At 39.4% G+C, this 17,039-nt stretch overlaps 2 protein-coding genes across 3 annotated transcripts; both read right to left on the bottom strand.

Moving 5' to 3' along the window:
- Positions 1-1,456: 1,456 nt before the first annotated feature.
- On the bottom strand, positions 1,457-4,060 carry LOC112560562 (calcium-binding and coiled-coil domain-containing protein 2-like). Of its 2 annotated transcripts, XM_025232484.1 has the most exons (3): positions 3,905-4,060; positions 2,394-2,841; positions 1,457-2,363 (listed from the first exon to the last, which is right to left on the bottom strand). In XM_025232484.1, exons 1-3 carry the CDS (start codon positions 3,905-3,907, stop codon positions 2,104-2,106), a joined length of 711 nt encoding a protein of 236 aa, XP_025088269.1. In that variant the 5' UTR covers positions 3,908-4,060; the 3' UTR covers positions 1,457-2,103. The 2 variants fall into 2 exon arrangements, with proteins under 2 accessions (XP_025088269.1, XP_025088268.1); XM_025232483.1 differs by having other exon boundaries at positions 1,457-2,841.
- Positions 4,061-9,162: 5,102 nt separating this feature from the next.
- On the bottom strand, positions 9,163-12,451 carry LOC112560630. The gene is given in 3 exon segments (XM_025232575.1): positions 9,163-11,007; positions 11,009-11,716; positions 12,313-12,451. Coding segments are annotated over 3 exon segments (2,247 nt in total). The 5' UTR covers positions 12,319-12,451; the 3' UTR covers positions 9,163-9,474.
- Positions 12,452-17,039: the final 4,588 nt, after the last annotated feature.

The following is a 17,039-nucleotide window of genomic DNA, read 5'->3' as shown; positions in this document are numbered from 1 at the left end:
AATACACGTGCTTCTGCACCATTTGTTTTTATGATGATTGTTAGGACAGAAACTTCTTGTAAACAATGTTGAGAGGGCAGATAACGAGAGAAAGAAGTTTTGTCCATACCAGACGTGCACCAGCAGCCAGTTGAGATATTGTTAGAATGATGCACTCTCGTCTAACAGTGAATATAGAAGCTGTGTGGTATTATTTTATTTTGTTTTTGTTTCTTTTTGCCTACGATCTGTTCTGATTTTATTGATTTCATTTTGCTTTCATTTTACTATAAAATGAAACATGTCCTCTTCATCGATGCGATACTTAAGGCGTGTCATGCTTATATTATTGTCAAAATATCGTAAGGCATGTCCTAATGGCTGCAAATTCCAAATCGAAGTATCTCCTATTAACGTCTTGTAAGTCTATTAATATCTAACTTGAAATACATCTCCCGTGTGGGCGCAGAATGTATTGACTTATAAAAGGTAAATCTGTCACTGCTATTGATGATAATTATAATTCCACTCTCGCAATTGACAATTAATAATCCTTTATTTGAAAAGTTTGATAAACAGTTTTCAAAAAGTCATTTTTCTGAGTACGAAATAGAGTTACAGATAAAGATATGCAATTTGTATTTACTGACATGAAAACGATTGTAATTAGTTCTATATAAACAGCATGTGAAACAGAAACTTTAGCGCTATTGTCCATAATGAAGAAGGAATGTCGCCCTCTCACATCTCCCATGATGTATTCCCCAAATTTTAACCGTTTGTGAAAACAAACTTAAACTTAATATAGTGTGACCGACTTTTACACAAATAATATTTTCTGAAAGATTTACCCAAAATCATGCTAGAACTTAAAAGAAAATATTTTGTGCCAGTAGTCTGTTTGAATACAGTAGCCGTGACTCATGTTTTTGTGTCTCTTGTTGCCTGTTTCTGATTTATTATATGAAAGGTACTCATTTTATTCAACCTCTGGATATGTAATTTTTCCTCTTGGTTTTTATGCTATATTTTTATCATATTTGATTAACCCTTCTGTAACTCATGGTGGTGCGTGTGTGTGAGAGAGAAAGAAAGACGCCATTACGCTTACAGGGTTTTTATTAAACCCTTGTACCCTGGCCTCAGTTTGAGTGCATTTTGGAAAATCCTTCAGATTTCGACGCATTGATAGAAACTTGTGCTGCCCACAACTCTACGAAACGTGGACAGTCTGCCGGACAACTATTTGCGTTCCCTGGGTAGGTAATTTTACTAGTTAAAGAAAGAAAGAAAGAGAAGAAAGAAAGAAAAAAGAAAAGAAGAAAGAAAGACGGAAAAAAGAGACAGACAGAGAGACAAACATAAGTACAAAAGGCAGCCAGAAAGAAAGAAGAACGCCAATACAAGATGACAAAATACAAAATGACTTAAAAGAACTTAAAGAAAAAAGTTATATATACAAGGAAATCAGGCCAAGTATTGAAATAAACATCAACATTTATTTGAGACAAAAAAATAAATCCATCACGTAGAATACAGGAATATCGATAAACAATTTATTTTGACAAGGTTGAAAGCTGGTTTTCTGTTCTTATAGTTCTTACTGTGTTGTCTCCCCGCTTTTTCAGTAAGAGACAACGGATATAAGCACCACGACATCATTGATTTGTGTCCTACTAAAACTGTCCTCACGTTGGTTTCCCATATTTGACGTCTAAGCAATAAATATATTCAGAAATTGCCATGAGAACATAAATAGCCCATTTCACTGGCCTGCGGTAAATTAAGTGCAAAATAATTAGCTAAGAGAAACATTTTGTCGTCCAGACTAAAAATACAACCTCCCTTGAGTCTTTGTTTTGGGTTGGCTTTGAAGACATTCGAATTAACCTTGTATACTTTTCCAGAAGTATTTATTTTTTTATCTCATTAAATCTTTATTTAGTCAACCTTAGTTAACTCACTGTTCGCATTGTATAGGTATAATGTATTACAAACACTGAGCCGGAATAACAGCTCCTTTCGAGTGCCTCACTTACAAATCATTCTATTTTCTCTCTGTCCTTTGTAAGGTTAGTATTTTTAAGGAATGCTTTCATTTGGTTTTTCTCCTTCCCTTGCTTTCTAGTCTTTCTTCCATAGTTTGTTTTGCCACTGCCCCTCTTTCCATGGATCATCTTTCCACTGATCGGCTTTCCATTGGTCGCCTTTCCAAACATCGCCGTTCCACTGCTCGCCTTTCCATTGGTTGCCGTTTACTTCACCTTTCCATGGCTCAACTTGCTTTTTCTCGTCTTTCCATGGTCCAATTATCGACTGCTGGCCATTCCACGGTTCACCGTTCCATTGCTCGCCTTTCCATTGTTCACCTTTCCATGGTTCGGCTTTCCAAGGACCGGTTTTTGATTGCTCGCCTTTCCAAGGATTGCCTTTCCAAGGTTTGCCTTGCCATGGTTTCTGGTTGCCATCCCATGGTTTCTTGTCGCCGTCCCATGGTTTCTTGTCGCCGTCCCATGGTTTCTTGTCGCCATCCCATGGTTTCTTGTCGCCATCCCACGGTTTCTGGTCGCCATTCCATGGTTTCTGATCGCCCTTCCATGGCTTCTGGTCGCCATCCCATGGTTTCTGATCGCCCTTCCATGGCTTCTGGTCGCCATCCCATGGTTTCTTGTCGCCATCCCACGGTTTCTGGTCGCCTTTCCATGGTTTCTGATCGCCTTTCCATACATTTCCATTCCATGGATCTTTATCCCCTTTCCATGGATCTTGCCAAGGATTTACCCCCTCGCCTTCCCATGGTGGTTTGGGTAGGGATCCTAAAGCGGAAGATGTTGCCAGCGCGGCAACGAGGAGTACACGTAGCTGGAATTAAAAATCAACACATTTATTTTAAACGACTTCTAAACCATTAAATGATGGTCGACATTACGTAAAGTCAAGAAAATAGCAATATTTATATATATATATCAGTACGAAACAATTGACCTCTATATTCACTATTACCGTACTGTAATATTGCCTACAATTCCTCATATGTTATTAATAATACGAATACACGTAAAATATTAAATCGCACATAGACTTCTTTTAGACTTTTTTCCTAGTATTACTCACTAAGTGCAGCACTACTGACATATTTTGTTTTAAAATATTTTGGTACTATTGCCTCGTGAGTATTTCTACACAAAAATTTGCACGAAAGTTGAAAGTTTTCGTGCTTTTTGAACAAAAAATAATAATAAATAAATAAATAAAGAAGAGAAGGAAGCGTACCACAAATGCATTGTTTAAAAACAAGGTCGAGGTAATTTATCACTTCTACGTTCACTATCGTAGATGCTTATATCATTTTGACCAGCGGTACAGTGAGCCAAAGTTTGCAACATTGCGAACCAGTCACGTTTATGAGCCGAAACATGTGACTACCACTAGCCAATCACGTTCAAGCTGTTAGTTAACCTTTCTTTTTTTTTTTTTTTTTTGCTTGACTTGGTGTCAGAAAAGTAGCGCCGTTTCTTATGGTACACGGTCATTCCGGTGGTTTATTGCATTAATTAACATTGATAGTGTTGACTTTATTCGTCAGTTTTATTTAATGCAATCCCCAAAACATAACATTTATCCTATTTGTCCGACAGATTATCTTCCCAATACGTGCTGAATAATTCAGGACGAGTTATCTTTATAACTTGCCCCTGAGGATCTTCGCTCCCATCGAAAAACTGATTTACGATAATAGAGAAATATATAGCAACTGTCACGGCTTACCCTCCTGGTCTCCAACACATTCGAAATTTCATTTGCTAAATTCTTACAGAAGAAGAAGAAGCAGTGACTAAAAGCATCGACGGCTCTTCCCACTCAAAAGCTCTGATTGAATAACTGTCAACACAAATGAACGTATAAACTCAAAAGTCTGTCTTACCATTGCTGAAGGCGATCGAGAAGCCCACGAGATGAAGTAAGGAGAGGGGCAGATGGGTCTTGATCGTAATGTGGATGATCACTGGTGTGGATTTATATAGGATGGTCAGACCCGCCACCCACCAATGATCACGTTTGTCCTCCTACAGTTCACCACGGGCAAAGTATTAAAACCAGTAATGTCAGGACAAGATGACCCAGGCCGGCCACAAACTGGGGCACCCTCCTCTCTCACCATTGAATGCGACACCGACAGTATTAATGACTTGACAGAACAAAAAATTTCTTTGTAAATATTTGATAGCATTAAAAAGTCTCTGTGTTCTATAGTTTTAGAAAAATATCAAACTGAACTTTCATGGGGGTCAGTTGAGTTCACTTTGATCTGGTAAAATGGTGGAGGAGGGTAGGGGTGGTGGTTGAGAGAGAGAAAAGGTACGAGATGAAAGATAAAGCATATCTCAAAATAACAGGAATAAATTATATCTTTAATCTCCAGGAAGACAATCCCACCCCGGTGGTTAGCACTATCTGCCCTGTCTGACGTCTTTCCTGTCTCGTAAAGAAGTTAAAAATAGACAGTGGATGACTAGGAGGATACGGATGACAGGTAGAGAATGGAAGGGGGGATGGAAAGCAGGCAGACGACGGGTTACCGTATATTTGCAATCACTAAGAGCCTTCGTAAAGCGAGTGAAACAATAAGCCATGTAGAAACAAAAAGAGAAATAGTTTCAAAGTACTACTGTCGGCTAAGAGTAAGCTGTTAGACGTTTGTTATTAGTGTAAGCTGTTAGAGTGCTTTGGTGAAAAAAAAAGAAAGATAACGGTCATATTAATGTTAAGAAAGATGTACAAACAGTCCGTCGTCCAGGGAGCAAATGGAAGCAAGTACGGTACTGCTTCAATTGTCTAAGATCTTTTCCGATGAAGACACTTGTATCATTCAAAAGTCTCTATTTCTTCACATCAGCTTTTAAAAAAAGGCATAGACCACTTTAAAGTCAAGCCTGATCCTGCAATGTCATCCAAAAGAAGATACATAGGTAAGAAGAGATGAGAAGGCAACATGCAGGAAGAGTGTTTCCATTTAATTTTTACATCCCAGAGAATCGAGCACACATTCCTCGAAGTTAAGAGGGAAACTGCGAAATTCTTATCTCTAACATCTACTACATATTACCACGCCCTGTTCTCCTTTTTCAAAAAAAAAAAAAAAAAAAAAAAAAACGAAAAAAGAGAAAAAAAGTTAAGAAGTCTCCCTCTCTCTACATTAATGCACAAATGATTTTTTTCTTTGAAAGTAAGAAAAAAAAACGTTATCTAACATGATAATTAAAAGCGTGCATCTCATTTTCTTTCACTGTTTGGGACCAAAAATGTACATTTCTGTGGTTCAACACTGGTTCTACACTCTTTGTGTCGTCAAGTGGGATGATATCGACGTCGTCGTCAACGACAAAAGTATTGGCCTGCAGGGTCTACAAACTTTAATGACGACAGAGTTGAGAATGCCGTAAAATGTCTTTTCCTCAATATACTTTCAAGGAAGAATCGCATCGTTGGTTTTATTGCCAAGATTTGTCTATTCGACATCACGCAAGCCCTCCTTTAAAGACAGTTTTGAAATAGGACGAAATGTCTGGGTTAGCTGTATATAAAGGACGTTTTGTTACATTCTGTTACATATATACACAGTCTGAAGCACGAGTCTACATTTACACTTGGAGAGGTGAGGCAGGCTGACATGCAGTCAGACACGCAGAGAAACAAATTGAAGGAAGAAAAGAAGAGAAAGCGAAAAAATTGTCAACTCTTCAATAAAATATACATTGCTGACAAACTGACAGATGATAGAAAAGTAAAGTTAGTTTAAAGCAAACACAAGTGGTCGGTCACAACACCGAAAAGCTCACGACACTCAGAACAGAAATGTTTTCATGTCTGACACAAACTGCACATAAAACAACATCAAGATTCCAGGTTGTCCTTTTATATTTTCATTATTTATAAACATCAGGAACAATGCATATTGTTAGCCACTTACATGAGTAATAACAAGAAAATAAATATCCATAGAGATTCCAGCCATTTTATTCGTCATGGACCATCTCGAAACATGTAGTCGTTACCGAAGTAAAAGTCGAGAGACACCATGTCTGTCTAATCCTGAGTTTTCTGTGGGATTCTTCTTTCTCTCTGGTTCATATTTTAAGAATTTTTGTGTTTTGCAACTACACAAATACACAGATCGTTCATACATAAACAGCAATAATTATTTATAATTTAGTAAGCGATGACAGTAAAAAAGTAATCTTTCCTGAGACCATACTAACTGTGGGTAAGTTTATACCATTTCTAAAACCACAATATGTTGTGGGGCAATATGTGGCATCTATTAATAGCACACAAATACCTTCTTGGAAACAGTGACTCCCATTTAATCAAAGGACTTCTTAAATAACGGAACTATTTGTAATGAAACTTTTTCCTAAATTGTATTAAATGTATTATCATATTTGCTAGTCTGTTATGTATATTATGTTGCTTGTGTATGTGTAAGTGGCTTAAATCTTGAAATAGTTCTATGTATTATTGCATGTGTTGTACATGTACGTATCGTGAAAAAATGGGAGGAGGGGAATCCGCTTCCCGCCAAGTGGAAGAGAAAAGTATTCTCAAAAGATCGACTTTCTTCTCTTTCTCTCGACGCGCGTGCTTCATTCTCTTCACATTTAGTCTATAAAAAATACACGTTCTTACTGATAACTCTGCAAACTGTGTTTTTGTATATTCTTTGTATTTTTGTATAACATTGTATTTTTGCACCTATCGTTTGATAAATAGAGAAAAGCATGCATGACAGTTTTTTTTCACCGCTTCAGATCACTGTAAGTGGATACAAAATTCCAACAACATGAGAAAAACGAGAGAAACGTGCTTTCAGCATCACAGGTTACTGACCTGTCGACGGGAGGTGAGATTTAATCACCCACCACACTCTGTCCCTGTCACACACCTCCAGTATTCCAGTCACGACACTGGAGGACAAGCCTGGTGGTCTCAGCAGGAATCTGAGTTCATGGAGAGGTCATGCGTACGACCACCTTCTAAAGTTTCTATTAAAAATTACTTTGGTTTCCTGAACATTACCTGTGGAGTTCTCGATCCATCAAAAATATCTGAATGTTGATAGTAACAGTCTTCTTCGTGGAAAAAGACTTGCACTTACAGAGGTATAGACCAATCTATTCGGACATGTAAATAATTACATTTGTTAAATACAATTAGGATATTGTACTAAGACAATATTTTACTATTATGTCAGTTGAGTTCTCGACATTTGTTTCCAGCCCTTATTGATTATGGATGGATTTCTCTTCTTTTCAACAGTTCTTTTTTTTTTTTTTTGTTTTTTATTTATTTTTTTTTTTTTTTTTTGTTTGTTGAACACAAGTACAAGATCAAATGCATATCTTTCTCTGCATCCATTTTTGCTTGCATGAGAGAGTGTGTGTGTGTATCTGGGTATGCGAGTTTGTGTGCTGGGCATATGAACGTGCATGAGAATGTATGTATTATACTTCTAGCTGTTAGTATCGTTTTTCCCAAAAATAAACAGTACTGAAAGAAAAGGAAGACCGGTAAGAAAAGGAAGGAGAATCAGAATTCAAGGCTACGTGACGGCAAGAAGAAAAAAATAAGAAAACACGAAAACAATCAGCCAAATAAAAAAAATTAAAAAGAGATTAAAAATTTAAGGAATAATTGACGCAGTAGGATAAATTATTAGTGACCTTTTTGCTGCTCAAAACTCTCACAAATGGACAGGTGGCAAACCCAAGATGAAGAAACGACGGAAAAAAAGATAATTGTCATATTCGTAGGTATTTCTAAGCTGAATTTTTGAAATAAAGATAATAAGCAAATATAATAGACAAATATTTTTAAATCTTGATTTCAACTATACCAAGCTTTCTTCTAGATTTTAAATAGGTTTCTAGTAATTAAGTTTTCTTTTTTTCACTTTTTAATTTTGAGTAATTTTATACTTGAAACTGAAAAGGAATAGAACATTTGAGGCTTGGACAACGACAACCCAAAAACAGAAAGTACCGGTTAAGTACGCCGACAGCGAAACCCTCTGTGCGACGATACCTGATGTTGATGTGCACGTGAGCTTTATCAAAGCAATACAACAAAACATGAAATAATGTTAGAATTTAGAACTATAATAAAAAAATGAACTTACAAAAATAAAATGTGCTTTTACTGGGTACTTTTAATTTACTTCCCTAAGCCGGACAGAGCCGCAACGTAAGGATGCAAGAGCCGTGGGTTGCCGACCACTGAACAAAACCATTTAATAGGAAAAAATATTATTTTCTGTTCATGTAGTGGAAAAATGCGATAACAGAAACGCACAGCATGTTGAAAAGTGAGTGATTTTTCAAGAAGCTACATAATATTCACAGCAGCTCTATCAGTTTGAAGCAACTAGTATTAGCTTAAAGAAACATTCACCTTGTCAACCTTCATCAGCCAGGTGTTCAAGTAGTTGTTTCCTTTAATTCATTCGCTGCTTTGACTCTACCAGCGTTTGGCGGTAGGTTTTTTTTTTTAAAGAACACGTTTGAGATGAAAAGACTACATTTATAATGAACAGTGTACAGAAAAAGCACACTTAATGAGAAGTGCAGGATGAGGATTGCTTGACCACTAAGAGTTCTAAGTATATCAAGTTTAAAAAGAAAACTAAAATTTAAAAGAATTACTCGCACGAGTCTCTCCCTTACACACACCAAGAGAGAGAGAGGAGTTTAGACATGTTTGCTTGTTTGTGCGTGTGATTTTTTTTTAACCGAAATTAATTACTCTTTGTTACGAAATCTTGTTTTAAAAAAAGAAATTTTTAACAAGATTTTAGTTCTTCTTATTAAAGTACACTTTTGTTTGATAATTGCTTAAAAAAAGATATAGGAACAGTCGCTTGGACACGACAGACTAGTGATGCAGACATTTATATTCTTGTCAAGACAGAGAAGGATGTGATTTGCAAGTTCGTCCATTTTTTTTGGTCATACTTCCTTCTGCATAATTATAAGTTGTTTTTTTTTTCGTTTCTTCTTCGTCTTCTTTTTCTGCTACTGTTGACATACAACGACCACTACCACTTCCACAACACCAGGATAGACTCGGCCACATCAAACATAAAAAAGATGTTTAAAATCTTACCATTCTCTCTCATGTAAAGACAAGTTTGCAAAGTAATTGAACTGTTTATTGGGACGCTTAATCAAATATTCATAATTTGATTATTATGTACAACGACTTCCTATAAAACATCTTTTCTTAAATTCATTTTGAATTATGTTAACACATCGCAAGGTATTTCTGCTTAAGACCTGCCTGAAAGAACACCTTAAGTGCAAGCGAAAAAGAGAAAATTGTCCGTCATTTGGATCTTGATAATGGAATCTTAAAGTGTTTCTGGCATGTCACCCAAAGTCTTCAAAGTACATATTTGAAGTAATTTTATCTTCACGATGTCTGAAAAGTTTACTAAAATGTTCAATATAATTTGTTGCCGTTTCCGTAAGCACTGTAAGAGTTCGACAAGTAGGACCCGCCGACCTTGCCAGCTGAAGACGAGGCCAAGGCGCCAGGGTAATTGTACCCAGCGCCGCCAGGGTAATTGAGCCCAGCGCCGCCATTAAACGGAAGCTGGAGACCTAGCGACGGCCAGCCGCTACTGAAGCTAGGATAACCACTTGCTGTCTTGCTGCTAGGCAACGGGGAGTAAGTCGGGTTTTGAGCAGGAGACGGGTATGAATATGAGCTAGGGTAGGCCTTTGAGGCGGGTAAGGGGTAGCTACTGGAAAGCTGAGAGGCAGAAGACGGGTAGCTGCCGAAGGTCTTCTGCAAAGTGGCAGAGGGATAGCCGCTGAAGACCGGAGGGGCGGGGTTGTAGCTTGGCTTGTAAGAGTTAGTGCCCCGCCAAAGGTCGTCGCCGTTGCCATAGTTGCCGGATGACGAAGGGTAGCTGACTGCGACGGGCTTTATTTCCTGGCTGAGGTGATCTGCAGAGGCCTTGTCGTTGAGGTTCTGATATTTGCCGTACGAGCCGGACTGACTGTCGTCCTTGTAGGCCTGGTAAGCAGCCTTGTCAGAGCCATCAGAGGCCGAAAGGGCGCGTGCCGAGTCCTGCGCCTTCTGCTGTTCAAATCCGTTGGCATAGAGGGTCTTGGCAGCGTTCTCCTTTTGCCCGCTGTTGCGACTATCGGCGTAGTCATCGAGCTTGAGGGACTTAGCCGCGGCCTTGGAGTCGTCCTTCAGGTAGTCGTACTTGTTCTGCGATGCCGTGCTGCCATCTTGGGCATTTCCAAACTGTGCGGCGTTCTTCACGTGATCAAACTTCAGGATTTCGTCGGTATTTCCTGCTTCCTTTTTGTTGTTGTAGAAATTTTTCTTCTGGGTTACTGTCTCGCTGTCTACTGATTCTTTCAAGCTGTCGAGCTCTCGATCTTTCAAGTACTCGGAATTACTCTTTTGACTGTCTGCCACGGCGGATGCTGACTTTGCTGCTTGATTTTTTTGGTCAAGATCATAGACATGTTTGACAGCTTCGGCGTTCTTGCCGGCGTAGCCATTCCCGGAGGCGTCTTTCACGTCCTGCGCGAATCCGCCTTCGTTGTAGTCCTTCAGTCCTTTGATCTCGTTGTAGTCCTGTTTTGCTTTGTTTCGGTTATACTCGTTCAGCGCATCCGAAGAACTCAAGGCTTTATCTAATGCCTGTTCGCCAGCCTTCTGGTGTTGTGCCGCGTTCTCTTTGAAACCTGAACCATACACACCACCCGCGGCCTCTCCAGGCCAAGCTGAGTAGCTCCCGACTCCAGCTCCCCCACCGTAGAATTTATTGTCTGCAGCGTTGCGGTTGGCGTCAGCGGAAACTGCAGCATCTTTTTCATATCCAGCCGCGTGCTCGGCGATATCCTTGGCCAGACGAACGGCCTGGTCCTTGCCGGCCTCCTCGTCCAGATAACGTGAGTCCTTGCGAGCGTAGTCGATCAAACGTCCATCGGACGTCTTGCCGGCCTGGTCCAAGACTGCGGTCATTGAAACCATACTTGCCGTCCTGGGCCTGCTTCTGAGCCGCGTCAGACTTGCTCACAGCCTCCTTGGCTGCCTGCTCCTCGCTCTTCTGGGCATGTGACGCAGACGCATCCTTGCGATCGAGGATGTAATCCTTCTCCTTCGTTTTCACGGTGTCCGTACGACGGTTGACGCGCGCGTCCTCTGTCTCATAACCGCCGTTCTCGCTGGAAGACGTGTCGTACTTCTTCTTGTACGCCCCGTTAATGTTTTCTTGGAGCTTGTCACCGGTGTTAAATCCCCACTGATTGGCTTTGGTGGCGTCACCTCCAGCGGCCGCTTTGTAGTCGGTGTACTTGGACCTCTCGTCCTCGTTCAGTGCCTTTTGGTTCCTGCGTGCTTCGTCAGCAATAAGCTTGGCGGCGTTGTTGAAGGACTCGCCATTGAGACCAAATTTCTGATCGGATGCCTGCGATTTCTCTTTCTGTTGTTGTGCGTTCTGCTGTTGGGCGCTCCCTGACAGAACGTTCTGACCCGCCCAGAGTGACTGCTGCCCTGTGGCCCCGCCATATTTCATGAAGTCTTGACTCTTAAAGACCTGGTCCTGGGACCCGAACCTGGCCAGTCCGAAGGGTACGTAGTTCTCTTCACTCCAGGGATTCCAGTTGTCAACGGCACCCGCCACTGCTATCAGTACAGCAAGCCAGGCAAACGTTGTGTGCTGAAATATAATCGACAAAATTAATTGAAGATATAATGCAATGAAACAGTCTGCAGAGAATTACAGAACCTAAACTAATGAATGAAACAATTTATTTAGTGACGGAAGCCAAATATTAAACCACACAAACATAGAACTTTGAAAATACTTTTGAGGCCAAATGCAAAATAAATTGGCATGTGGGTAGAAGAATCATGGTAGTTGTCTTAGGATTAAAATGTAGTGAATTATTATCCTCTTTATTAAAGTCACAACACTTGGCAAAATGAATTTTTTTCTCAAAAATATTACTTTCTGCTTTTTCTGAAAAATTCTAGTTAAATCATGATACTTATTTCGTTCTCAGTCAAGAAGGAGTTTGAACAAAATTTCCAACAAAAGCTCCTTATTATTGTCATAATCAATTTAATTAAATTTTTCAGAATTTTTTGTCATATAAAAGTGCAATAACATCAGACAAGATCAAAAAGCATGTTTTCTTTTATTTCCCTATGATCGGTTGTATCGTGATTTTTTAATCAAACTTGCACATGAATTCTGCTATAAAAATTGTTAGGTTGTCTACTCTTTTTTTAAACACTACTTCGATCTCTCACCTTCATTCTGGAGATGATCTGGCTGTTGTTTACTGGTAACGAAAACCTGAGCGGCTCAGCTTGTTTCGATTGAGAGTAAAGCCGAGTCCTTTATATAAGGGATAGAAATCAGGAAATGTACTTCAAAGCCGGATTGAGGATACTGGATAAGACTCCAGTTTAACGAGGGTTGGACTAAAGGACATGTTTCAGTAGGGGCGCAGGGCGCAGCAGAGAACATGGGGCTCTTAGCGTGTGATTTATGGCTTTCTAATTGTGATTGGAGCTATAAATGCTATTTCAGGATGCCACTTCGTATTTAAACATTTTTCATTGCTTTCATACGAGAGTGATGACCACAAGACTGGGTTTGATTGGCGTCGCATGCTTCTTGAGAGCGCTGCTGGTGTTCCCACTGTTCATGAGACGACTGTGTCGTGGTTGGCGTGGAACGTGAACAACGATTGGTTCCTTGACGTTAACGTCTTGAACATTTGCATTTACGTGACTACGGGATGTCACACAGTCTGGGTCCCTTCTACATGCTTTATTCTTCTACCACTCCTTGCAACACTTTAAAACAACTTTATTGCCAAAATTTTCTTCATGGTAACCATTTCATGTCTGACATTTTTAGGATAGTGATTTTCTGAGAATAGAGAAAAGTGACATTTTTTTGTTTAGTTCTTTTAACTGCATACGTGAAGCAATCAGAAATAAATACTGTCAGACACAGAAATAAGACTTCAATACATTCTGTATCGAAAAAAATTTAATTCATTGATTATACCAAATAAAAATCTCGTTCAAGATGATTAATTCTTTTGGAGCTAGTATGTAGAGATAAATAATACCTCATCAATATGAATTTCAGCTGAAAAAAATATTATAAACAAAATAACTTCAGGGATAAACTTTTGTTTCTAATACTAAATTTGTATCATTATTGAGTTGTTTTGCTGTGTTTGTGATGGAGGGAGGAGGGGGAAATCTCGTGGTGTCTAAATTTTTCCCAACGGTATAAATATTAATCGCTTACTCGTCTTCAATCAAAATTTGATCACGATTTTATTTCAGGTTTTCTCAATCTTTTCGTCCTCGTCAAGATTAAAAAAAAAATGCTCCTAACAGCAGGCGACACAACCGTCATCCGGAAACTGTGAAACCTGTGAAGCGTTGTGCCCATCCCTCCTAGATTCCTGTGGGTTCACAGAAAAATCCGTTATTTTATCCCGCGCTGTATAACCTGACTCAAGCCCACCTGTATGTTGTCTGTCGCCCACAGGACAGGTCAGTCATCTTTATTACAGCAGCGTCTGGATGTTTTGGGGGGACGTTTCTTCAGTTTTTCAGTCTTCATTTTTGTTGCCTCGTTTTGGAAAGGCAGAAGTCGACTTTTTCAAACTATTTGTTTTTGTTGTAGTCTAGAGAATGATATCCTTTGTTCTGTGTGTCAAGATGTCCTTTCCGGGTCCCACTTTTTCATTTGTTGTACCTGTTTACACAAGTAAACTAGTTTTCCTAGCTGCTAACATTTAAATTTAAATTCCCTATAAACTGTCCTTATTAGAAAAATTTATTTGTTTTCAGAGAAAGAAAGAATAGGGGAAATAGCAAGGAGGAAAATGAATGAAAGACGAAAGGACAACAAAAGAATTAAATTAAACAAGGTTCAATTAAAATTTTTTAAACTTTAACCATTGTTTTCCCAACAAAACTTCTGAAACGAATTTTTATTCTGACTTGTTTGTACTAGCTCTGAAGTAACTGTCGTTTGTGTCGGTAACTTAGTCACTAACCTCAGTTCAGATGGAAAAGACTAAAGACACCGCGATCTTTTAAAAATCTCAGAGACTTTCAGAAAATGTCAAACAATTAAACTCACAGCAGACTGTCTGGGAGAAACAATATTTGGTAGAAGTATCAACAATAGGAATAAAAGTGTGTTTATGTTTTTATAAGTGCATATCTATGTGAGCGTGTATTATATTTGTGTCTAAGAGAGAAAAATAGAGAAGGGTGAAAAGCACACAACCATCATTCCTAAAAGTTGATGGACGTGAAGTAGGTATTCTATAATAATTCATCTTACCCTTTGATACTACAGCCTCTTAGCCTAAACACCCCAACAGGAAGTGTGCTTTCGTATTTATTGTAATTCCTACTTAGACCATTCTCTCTCTCTCTCTGAAGCATCTTCAGTCTCGAGCATCTGCTAACGAAAAAAAGTCTCATTTGTCTTGTATGTCATGTGCTGACTTACAAAATTGCGACTCATTACATATACTATGGCTGTATCATTGTCCTCCTTATCTTTACAATCTTCATTTCGAGTAACATGTACTTCGAGTTTGTGTGCGCAAGTGTGTGTGTGGTACAGAGAGAATTTATGCGTGTGTGTGTGTGTTTTTTTTCGTTATTGTCCATAGGTGGCTAAATTTCGCTGATAAACTTTATTGTTTTCTAGTTTATGAGTAACGGTAACGAGAATACTAGTAAGGAGCGTGCTCAAGTTGGCGTCTCCGACATTTTCAATACTTATTCATAATCTTGAGAACTCACGCATGAAGCTTGTTGTGTTTTAGAAAGTTCCGAAAATTACAGATGCACAATGTCTCTTACGTAGGCACGAATGGCAGGTGACAGATTTGATATCCTGCACCGTACAGGCACGTGGAATATAAGGTAGCTAAACAATAATAACGACATTTTTGAAGGTCTTGTAAATAATATGTAAGTCTTTTGGATTTAAACTGATGATAACTAACAATAACATCATTAAATGTATAATCATGTGAAAAAAGTTCAATTCACTTAAAGGTGTTAAGAACACAAGAGGCCAACGCACACTCATCAAGAAAAATTTAAACACTGCTACACTATTCTGTAAAGCCATCATTTCACAAACTAGCATTCAGTATAATTATTAAAGGTAAATATCGAGCGTTCAGTGATCAATCGTCACGCCTGAAGGACAAGTTCTTGCCCTGGGCAGGGATGCATAAGATCCACTTGCATGAAACCAAGGGTGTGTACATGAGTCCTTTGGAGAGCAGGTCATCGAGTTCACGCCACTCTGATTCGACTACAGTATGTTGTACAATCGTCTTTGGAACAGAAAATTCGAGTCCACGTCCTAGTTACCCTTCCCCTACTGTAAGTAGGATTCACTTTTATGCAGTTTGGATGCAAAGGGCACTCTTACCCACCTCTGACCAATTCTTGATCACAGTTATCAATTGGAGTAAAGGGAGGTCAAGCCAGAGACTTTTATTCTCATTCTATAATGATGGTCTTAAATCACAAGAATGAAAGAAGTCAGTCAGTCGTCCCTTGACCGGCACCTGTCATTGGGGGAGGACGTGGACAGACTCAGCAGCTGACATGTCCACCACTCTTGCCTTTTGTGGGCGATAGTCAGCAGGTCCTGTACAGGACGACCAGTCCAGTCTTTGACTTTTCGCAAGACAGTTCTTCGTCTGGCCACCGCTACGTCGGCTTCCTTCCAATGTGCCTTGTAGGATAGTCTTATACAGGGTTCGTGGTTTGGCTACCGTGCCTCGCACAAAGAAGTAGCTGGTTCTGTGTTGTTTGTATGAGATCCGAAGCAGTCTTCACAGGCACTTGTTCTCGAATGCCTCTATTATCTTTCCCGTTTCGGCGAGCAAAGTTCACGTTCGGATAGGTACAGCAGGATCGATACTATAAGGATCTGTTTTGTACAGATTGTACTTTGTAGTAAGCCTAATGTTATAGCTATGACTGATCCTATCCAACTTATCACAAACTGGACAGCCAACATGGAAACTAATGATTTTTTTTTAAAAGAAATGGTCACATCCTGAGTCAGTGTAGTTTAGTAACACTCGTCTGTAACAGTAACCTCATCGTCACTCATTTGCTGTAGTGTTTATTAACTACCTTGCTATGGCGGTAATATAGTATGAGTTTAACTAGTTTAAAATATTTCCTCTATACCTGTTGTAAAGGAGAATAATTCATGCCTGAACCTCTCTATCTAGATTTCCTTTTTTTTTTCACAGCCAGTTTGGTTCAGTAAGGGTAAGTCTATTTCAGTTTGCGACCGAAAAAGCATAGTGTAATATTTATTAAATAAATATTTATCAGTGATCAAAAATCATCATTGTGAAAGGTATTTTTTCTCCTTCTTTCCTTCCCATTTTCTCTCTCCATGTTTATTTACTATGTGTCAGCGCGTGCTCATGCTTGCATACACCAATGCATCCACGGTAGCTAAAACATAGATTTATAAAACAAAGAAACATAGTGAGACCATCTATAGCTTCTACTTCTGTTCCCTTATCTGGCAACTGAGGTACGAGTTGTAGGGGAGACACGATAGGACGAAGTGTAGTAGGGCCGGTCTTCCGTAATGTGAAAAGGTCCTCCAGTGGACAGCCGATCCACCAGACTCCTTAGTCACCCAGCCTTTCTTCTGTATGTCCCGGCTTCGTCAGTCTTCTACGTATCATTGGAAAACCGTCTTTGGCAAGGTGTCATGTCCGACGACATGTCCGAATCCACCAACTTCGTCTCTTGACGGTAGCAAGACCCATGGACCCAACAAACAGGTGGCTAGGATGCAGAAGAAGTTGTTCGTATCTTGCTCCCTGCAGGAGAACTACAGAAGACCTGGATCAACCGCTCCGATTCCATGAACAGTTGTCCATGTCTCGCAGTCCTACACATGATGGGAACAACAACCGTGAAACCTGATTTTGGTGTGA

This window comes from Pomacea canaliculata, linkage group LG3 (genome assembly GCF_003073045.1).
Source record: "Pomacea canaliculata isolate SZHN2017 linkage group LG3, ASM307304v1, whole genome shotgun sequence".
Classification (NCBI taxonomy): domain Eukaryota; kingdom Metazoa; phylum Mollusca; class Gastropoda; order Architaenioglossa; family Ampullariidae; genus Pomacea; species Pomacea canaliculata.
This window is presented reverse-complemented; position numbering and strand designations above follow the sequence as displayed.